This window comes from Sphaerodactylus townsendi, unplaced genomic scaffold (assembly GCF_021028975.2).
Source record: "Sphaerodactylus townsendi isolate TG3544 unplaced genomic scaffold, MPM_Stown_v2.3 scaffold_1324, whole genome shotgun sequence".
In the NCBI taxonomy this organism is placed as follows: Eukaryota; Metazoa; Chordata; class Lepidosauria; order Squamata; family Sphaerodactylidae; genus Sphaerodactylus; species Sphaerodactylus townsendi.
The window spans coordinates 1,826-10,829 of record NW_025949875.1 but is presented as its reverse complement, the minus strand read 5'-3'; the positions used below and the strand labels follow the sequence as shown (position 1 = coordinate 10,829).

The window sequence follows — 9,004 nt, the reverse complement described above, 5'->3', positions numbered from 1 at the left end:
CATTAGCTTCCTCTTCGATTTCTTCCGTCCTGAACCTCGAGTTCATCTGGATCATTAACTTCTGAAAATTAGAAGAAAAAAACACAACAACCCAGCAATATCAGTTTAAATATGACATTCTTTGAAAGAAGTCAAGGAGACAGATCTGGGGGGGAAGGAGAAGACGGTTGTTTCGAAAAGGGCATGTTTGGAATGTACAGTTTTGTGTGCTGTGCTCTTTTAACCGTCGCGATCCCCCCCGCTCCACTGCAGTGTGAAGACCAGGATGAAAGTCAGAATATAAACTTTGGCTGCTTAAGTGAAAAGGTTTTCAGGAAACCTGGGCCCGAATGCAAAAGACTCTTATGGTATCTCTGAGGTTTATCTACCTGCCCCCAAGAAAAGCCTTTCAGCTAATGCTAACCTTTACCCCTGCCAAGACCGGTTATTTTGCTGTGTGATCTTGTCATGTCTGCAGGGGATGCCGTGTGGATGTGACATCTGGACAGTCCTTGCTTGTGCTGCATTTCTTATGTCAGGCCTCTGCTATCCAGGAACGTGCGGGCTTCATTTGAAATGCCTTTCTCAGGCTGGCACTGGGCATGTTGTTTCAAGGTGGCTTGGGAAAGGTCTAAGTAAGGGAAGGGATGCTACCTAGAAATGGGGTTTAGCAGGAAGGGCACAGCCTCCCTTCTCTGGGCAGCTCGGAACGAATCTTTAGTCTTGGCAACAATCTTGGGGTGTAGCCTGCTTGACCCACAATCAATAAATCAATTTCGTTTTGATCCGAGCCTGTTTATTGGGAAGTCTACGAAACACGACAGGCCCCTGATCTAGGCCAGTGTGTTGCAAAGAACAATGACTAACAGTAAACTGGCATTTTCTGGAGCCAGCACGGAGCCACGGTTAGGGTTCCATACTAGGAACTGGAAGAGTACAGGTTTATATTCCTATTCTGCTATGGAAGATCTCTGGATAACCTCGCTGAAATCACTTTCTCAGCTTAACCTACCTCACAGGGCTGCTGTGAGGCTAATTGGGGTGGGAGGGGGAGGGGGGGAGACACCAAGCCACATACACTTTGGAATAAGGAAGCAATTTTCCTCCAGACCAGACTGGCCACGGATCCTGGAAGGAATTTGCTTTTTAGACACCTTCTAGTCATCGAGAAGGGGTCACTGTGGGAAACTTCTTACATTATGCAGGGGGTTGGACTAGATGACCCCGGAGGCCCCTTCCAAATATGTGTCTACGATTCTATGCCGCGTCTATCTTCATGGCAGAAAGCTGGGATAAAAATGACCTTTGAAGTGAGACTCCCAGATTATCAGTGTCACGAAACCACAATACCTCAACTTCCGGGTTGAAGCCTTTGAACGACATTCTTCCGTAGAGCAGATCCTCACACGGCAGAAAGCTTCGTTCTTCTATTATGAAGCTCCTGCATAAAAAATAAAAATATGGGAGAGGCTCATCAATACAGTCAGCTGAGTCAGTAACTCACCAGGAGGGCAGATAGGCAGAGGCCAATCTGCTGGTGGTCCCCAGCCCCTCAATGATGCGGCTGGCCTCCACACGGGCCAGGACCTTTACAGCGCTGGCCCCGGCCTGGTGGAACACCCTTCCTCCAACTGTCCGGGCCCTGCGGGACCTTGGTGAGTTCTGCAGGGCCTGTAAGACCGCGTTGTTCCACTGGGCCTTTGGAGTGCCCAGCCGCTGATAGGGTGCCCCCCACTGCTCTTTGCTCTGGCACTGGCACAACAGAGCCCCTCATATTGAAGGGCCTGCCGTCCCCCCTTTTTTGGGGTGGGTTTTAATTGAGCCTTGGACGTCTCTTGTTTAATTTGTTAACTGTTAGCCGCTGTTTTTATGTATTTTAAGATGTTTTATTGATGGAGCCTATGTTTTGTATTATATTGGATTTGCTCCTGCTTGCTGTTTTACATTATGTTGTTCACCGCCCGGAGCCTTCCGGGGATCGGGCGGTATAGAAATTGAATAAATAAATAAATAAATAAAAATAAAAACCCACAGCGGATTTGGGATATGGGGGATTTCCCATGTAAACAAGGGACTTACTCTTTCTCTTTCAGTTCTGGCAAATCCAGGAACCAGTGTTCCTTGCTGATGATCTTCTTTTCCTCTTCTTCGAGCTGCTTTTTGGTTTCCGAATCCAAGCCCCTTTGCATGAACTGAAACACAAAAACGAGGGTCACACCATCAAGATCGAAACTAGAATGAATGAAAGCAATATGCCTTGGAAATAGTGAACCCATAACATAATGGGCAAGTGTGAATAGAATCTGAGTACTGATAAAGCTGATTGGTAACCCGGTACCGGGTACCCACCTTTGATGTTATGTCGAAGGGCAACATGTGCTTGGAATACGGATCTTTGTAGTAAGGCCATTCTTGTTCTGAGGTTACATGAAGTTATAAACATCATACTTTGTAACTGGGTTGTAATGGGCTCTTCTTTAACTGTGCCTTAAAATCCCTTAGGGTAGGCTCTATTGAGTCATTTCCCCTGATCTTTCCCGAGGGATGTAATTGTGCCTCTCTATTCTGCATTGGTTAGATCTCACCTGGAATACTGTGTACAGTTCTGGGCACAATTCAAGAAGGATATTGACAAGCTGGAACGGGTCCAAAGGAGGGCAACCAAAATAGTAAAAGGTCTGGAATCCATTCCCTACAAGGGGAGATTTAGGGAGCTGGGGATGTTTAGTTTGGGAAAAAGAAGGTTAAGAGGTGACATGCTTTTCATGTTTTGCTGCCTATTATCTCAAGGATGCCAGCAAGCTTGGTGAGGGAGCAAGCTTCCAGCTTCTGCCAGTTCCCAGAGACTCAGGACCAGGGAGGCAATGGGTTCAAAGTGCAGGGAAGTGAGATTCCGCTCCAAACACTGGGGAAAAAACTTCCTGGGTGGGTAAGGGCTGGGTTCTTGATAGTGGGAAGCCACTCCACCTTGGAGAGTGGTGGAGTCTCCTTCTTTGGAGGTTTTTAAAGAGAGGCTGGATGACCATCTGCCAGGAGTGCTTTGATTTGGAGCACCTTCCTTATGAGAAGAGGCTGCAGCGTTTGGGACTCTTTAGTTTGGAGAGGAGACGTCTGAGGGGGGATATGATTGAAGTCTACAAAATTATGCATGGGGTAGAAAATGTTGAAGGGAGAAATTTTTCTCTCTTTCTCACAATACTAGAACCAGGGGGCATTCATTGAAAATGCTGGGGGGAAGAATTAGGACTAACAAAAGGAAACACTTCTTCACGCAATGTGTGATTGGTGTTTGGAATATGCTGCCACAGGAGGTCCTGATGGCCACTATCCTTGATAGCTTTAAAAAGGGCTTGGACAGGATTTATGGAGAGAAGTCGAGATCTATGCATACCAATCTTGATCCTCCTTGATCTCAGGATTGCAAAATGCCCTTGAAGCAGACCAGGGGTCTAGGAGTGCAGCAGTAGAAGGCCATTGCTTGGCGAGATCCTGCACGTGAGCTCCCAAAGGCACCTGGTGGGCCACTGCGAGTAGCAGAGTGCTGGACTAGATGGACTCTGGTCTGATCCAGCAGGCTAGTTCTTATGTTCTTATGATTGTGTGTTCCTGCATTGCAGGGGGTTGGGCTTGATGGTCCTTGGGGTCTCTTTCAACTCTATGATTCCATTCTATGATTCTATGATCTCCCTGCCATTCCCAAATTCTGCCTTCCCAGGACTTTGCCCCCAAATCTCCAGCGATTTCCCAAGCCAGAGCTGGCAACCCTAATGTGGCACAAAACAGACGAGGCCTCACAAGAACCTCTCTACAGAAAAAGTAAAATGATTAACTCCTCCAAAGATCTACAAAACAGGAGCTTTGTAGAGCTTCCAAGGAGAGTAAAATTGTCTTTTGAAAAACTCCCTGATGCTTTCATAATTCTTTTGTTTTAAGCTTATTGTACTAATACCAAAGCCCTGGTTCAGGACTGGCCTTAACATGTTGTTATAGTTAATTCTTACAGCTGTTTGAGATAATCCGCCATGTGGATTCTCTAAATCCTAATTGATCCTTTTTCAAAAAAGTACTATTTAACGCCAGAATGTGTTTTAGAAATTCATAAAAGAGTGAGGTAAGATAGATTGTGAAATTCGAAGACTGTGCTGTCTCTGACACCCCTCATATAGATGAAGCTATAGAAGTGCTGATGTTTTGTCTTAGCGCTGCAATATACATTTCAGAATTGCAACGAAAGCATTATCGACGTGGCAAAAGCCCCGGTTTCCACAAGCACCGAGCAAAACAGACTTAATATGAATGCATGAACAAGTTTTCATCTTTAGAAAGCACAATTAAGATGCTGAGTGTGGTCAACTGAAATATCAATTAGAGATCTTAATGATTGATGAATGCATGGGACAGGCAACGGGGGGAAATAACTTTACCCCAAGAGGACTAGAACGGCTCTCCCGGCTTTGAGCAGAATCAGACTTTGGCAGCAGATTCCTTATTCAGTGTAGGGTTGCCAACTTCCAGGCAAGTCAGTCGAATATATATACCTGCACCTTAATGGCTCTGGGTACTCTAGTACCTGTATCTTTCAATGAATCCGCCAAAGCTTTTTATGTGTGAGTCTAAATCGAGAGCCAGTGTGGTGTAGTGGTTAAGAGCAGGTAGATTCTAATCTGAAGAACCAGGTTTGATTCCCCACTCCTGCACCTGAGTGGCAGAGGCTTATCTGGTGAACCAGATGTGTTTCCGCACTCCTGCATTCCTGCTGGGTGACCTTGGGCTAGTCACAGTTCTTTGTAATTCTCTCAGCCCCACCTACCTCACAAGGTGTCTGTTGTGGGGAAAGGAGGGGAAAGGAGCTTGTAAGCTACCTTGAGTCTCCTTACAGAAGAGAAAGGTGCGGTATAAATCCTCCTCCACCACCACCTCCTCCTCTATTAAGCTTCATCGCTTAAAAAAATTACCCAAACATTGGCTCACAAAGCTATGAGGAATATATTTAAAGATGCAGGTACTGGTGTACCAGGAGCCATTAAGATGCATGTATTTGACTGACTTGTGGGCACCTACCCCAACCTCAAAGTATGGTAGCTTCCAGGCAAGGCCTGGAGATCTCCTGGAATTACAGCTGATCTCCAAATGATATAGATCAGTTCTCCTGGAGAAAATGGATATTCTGCAGAGTGGCTTCTATGGAATGCCATCACACTGATTATCCTTTTCAATCAGTCATATGACTGAAAAGAAGCTATTTCTACTCAAGGCAGCCTGGCGAAGGATTTCAAACCCAAAGAAGCACAACGGTTAACAACTGACACTAAGAAAAGGAGGCCTAAAGGACCAGGGCTCTACATACACCATACAGAGAACATACTCCTTGAAAATCTTCTATAATATTCAGCCGTTCAGCTGCAATCACAGAAAGATTGCTCAGTAGACAAGTCAATTGAGAAAGGGTTCTCTGAAGACTGAGCATCTGAAAACCACCTGCCTAGGTAATCAGGTACCGGGGATTTTTCTTGCCCTGAGTACAGGCCAGATAGATGTCTATTTCACTCCCAACTGGCCCAATACCTCCAGTGCAAGGATTTATCCTTGATTAAACTACTTCTTGAATCAAGAATGTAGGGGGAAACTAGCAGCAAAGCAATTCCAGGAGAATTTCCAAGAACGGCGAATGATCCACTGCGATACACATCTCGGTTCCCCAAAGGTTTGTTAACCGAGCTTTGGCTGTGTTTGCAATGGCTGCGTTTGTTTTACTTCCCCCTTTCAAAACCTCTCTCTTCAAAGCTTTGGAGTTTGTGTTCTTCGGGGGCCCCCAGAGGCTCAACGAGCTCTGCAGCGGAGGATTTGAAAACACAGCGGAGACCAGCCTCCAGTGAAATCCAACCTGCTGGCGTTATTTCTTCCAGTATCCCGGGGAGTTCAGGCAGAAGGCGCCTGCGTCCCGCTTTGATGAGGCTGGAGAAAAAGGATACATTTTCCCGTCAGCAAATAAGTCTCGTTTTTTTTAAGATTTCTTGCTCGTACAGCAGCCCCAAACAGCAGGCGAGGAAAATCTTGGCTTCATTAGTGCCGAAGCTGGAGGACTCTTGTGTTTCGTTCCAAAGCAACACAGTCCTGGATTCGAAGAACGAGGGTCAGGTGAATCCAAAGAATGAGGGTCAGTCGACACGTTCAACGCTGGTTCTGCTGGGTCAAGTGTTCCATACTTTGGAGGCTCTACTGCAAATTCTAAGTGGCTTTCCTTTGTGTGAATATGCACATAAGAGGCATTGGGGAAAGTGTGTTCTACACACTATACATGACTCTCAGTTCACACACATTCAAATCTGTATCCCAATGTGCTCCGCTCCTTGTTTAGAAAACGTCTATGGCTCCTTTCCAGAGAATCTGCTTGGACAGGCATAAATCACTGGGACATACTAGTGGATAGCAGACAAGAAGAATATGTGTACAGTATGTGTTGCATGACAGCGAAAGCTGGACTCGAACAACATATTTCAAGGATACTGATTTAGCAAGAGCTTGGAAGTGTCTTTACAAACATTTGTATCAGCCCTCTGGAGGTGGCGCTGGCCTATGCTGGCAGATCTGCCCTCCCCCGGGAACTTACCCCAGAGGAGGGGCAAATCCACCTGTGCCCGGAATGGGGGGGGGGGGCTGGGATGCACACACAAGCTGTGTGGGTGTGGCAGAGGCGTGGTGAGGTGTTCCTAGGGGTGGAGTCAACCTTAATCGGCTTCCACTGCCCATTCACCCCCTCTGTGATGGGCTTTCCCCGATTGTGGTAGGCTTTTTTTCATTGGAGGGGCGGGGAAGTGCTGGAATGGCACCATCCCTGCCCGGATTGGGCTGCATCACTATTACTGGCATGCACAAGGCAGTTTTCAATAGGCATCATCACCATGCCAAATTATGAATGTGGACTGTGATCTCATCAAGGCTGCACCCCAAACGTCAGAAATGTCATTGCTGCTACTGAAACCTCTGGGCTCCCTGAATATCAACGGAGCTTACTATTTATCCTATAACAGGAGTCCCCAACGTGGTGCATTATGGTGTTTGCCAACACTTTTCCTGGCAACTGCCAAGCACCGTAAGAAAATGGGTGAGTCAGATGGAGCTTTTGCTCAGAAAGGCTTCTGATGATCTGCGAAGATTTTTTTTTAATGTTGCTTTGGCAGCAGCTGCCTCCACAACCCAAGGATCCTCACTGTGTAACTGAAGGTAAGCTGCGGTAGCCATTTTGTGGTCGACTCCGCCTCCTGCAGCAGCCATTTTGTATCTGCACCTGTTGTGTCAGAAGCCCAGTAAAGATTAGCAATCTATGCCCTTCCCTAACATCTCCAAGAGGCACATTTTAATTACACCAAACAGCGACCTTGGTACAACATGAACTCCACCAGCTGAAAACACATGTGGCATAAATACATCTGTATCGTGTACAGTGCTCGGACTGGAAGGACTTTTAACTACCTTCTCAGACATGGAGACGAAATGGAACAGCGCCGCATCGTCCAAGGCAAACAAGCCACGACGCTACGGGGAATGTAAGGGATAAATGTTTAATTAATATTGACAGTTTTTTAAAAATTAATGGCAACTCAAACATCGCCGCCGTTCCTTGAAAAGGGAATGACCAATCACAGCAATGAGCGATTTTGCTGCATTACAGGATGTGAATGGAGCCTATTTGCTACTGAGCCGGGACTAATTTCGCCTTGGACTTGACACCAGATTTGCAAATCCAAGGGCGACAGTGAGCTCACCACTTTATTAATGTCCCCCAGTGCTTACAAAACCACACAGATGAGTTGGGGATTTTTTAAAAAAAGAGTTAAGTGAACGGGGGAAACATCAGGGTGGTTGCAAGATTCTGACATTTAGAAAATTAGTCTACTCATCCACCTAGTACAGACCGCACATGCTCATTGCTCTCGAGGAGGTACTTGACACTTAAGGCAGCGGAGTGTCAATCGAAGAAGCTGAAGGGATGTGCAAAGTGTAGGAAGACTACGAGCGCTCAGGACCAATGGCCAGTGAGCTGCTGCGATTCCTTGCGGGTCCCCCCCTTGCATCTAGCTATTTTCACACATGCCCGTTTCCAGATTTAAAAGCCCAGTGGCAGAAATCGCATGCACAATGCACAGGACGGCCTTCTTCACAGGTGTGTCCACGAAAGCTGCATTTCAACGCCCGCTCCTGTGCATGTGCAGAGTGCATTTCTCGAGACGGCACAGAGGAGCCACAAACTGATGTAGCACGAGCAGCGTTTCCAGAAAACCTAATCTGAAGGAAGAGGCTAAGGACACCCCGGAACCTTTCAGCAGATTTAGGCTCATGGCCATTTCCCCTGCCCCGAAAACACTCGGCTCGCCGCGAACCCCTTTCGGATAATGTCGGGACAGCTCGGCTCCGCCGCTTCCCTTCGCGCGAAACCCGAAGCCGCTCGGCTCGTCGTCGCCCATTCCCGAAGAGCTTCGGATCCACTCGGCTCAGCCCATTCGCCCAGGTCGAAGCCCTTCGGGTCCACTCGGCTCCTCCCACTTTCCCTCCGTTTCTTCCCGAAGCCTTTCGGCTGGCCTTTACCCGTCTTGCCCGCCCTTCTTGCCCTCACCTTCATGCGCATCAGGTTCTTGGACAGTTTGCTCTTCACGTCGCGAGCCATGGCGGCGGCGGACACGAAGACTCGGCCCGGACGGATCCGACGGTGCCCGTTTCCTTTTCCCACCAGGCCGCTACCGACGGGACGCTACTGCGCATGCTCAGCTCCAGGACAGGGGCCGGGGTGAAACGAACGGCTGGCGTTGGGCTAACGGAGCGCACGGAGTTTGCACGCGCATGCTCCGTGGGACCAAGTGACGCCGCTGTATCTGAGGGCATCCCTCTGGCACTGCTCTTATGTTGAAAAGTGGGGCAATGTTTGCAGCTGAAGTTGTGCAACTCTTCTCAGGTTCCATTTCATTTCCGTGGCTAATGTCCATGGGCATGTCAGGCCAGCAGCGGAAATGCCACTTAGGAGCAAAGC

General features: G+C 47.7%; 1 protein-coding gene across 1 annotated transcript; it reads right to left on the bottom strand.

Moving 5' to 3' along the window:
- Window positions 1-4: 4 nt before the first annotated feature.
- On the bottom strand, window positions 5-8,751 carry MPHOSPH6 (M-phase phosphoprotein 6; the record flags this gene model as incomplete). Its single annotated transcript, XM_048482319.1, has 4 exons — window positions 8,594-8,751; window positions 2,059-2,171; window positions 1,330-1,420; window positions 5-61 (listed from the first exon to the last, which is right to left on the bottom strand). Coding segments are annotated over exons 1-4 (312 nt in total), but the record flags the coding sequence as incomplete, so codon positions are not given.
- Window positions 8,752-9,004: the final 253 nt, after the last annotated feature.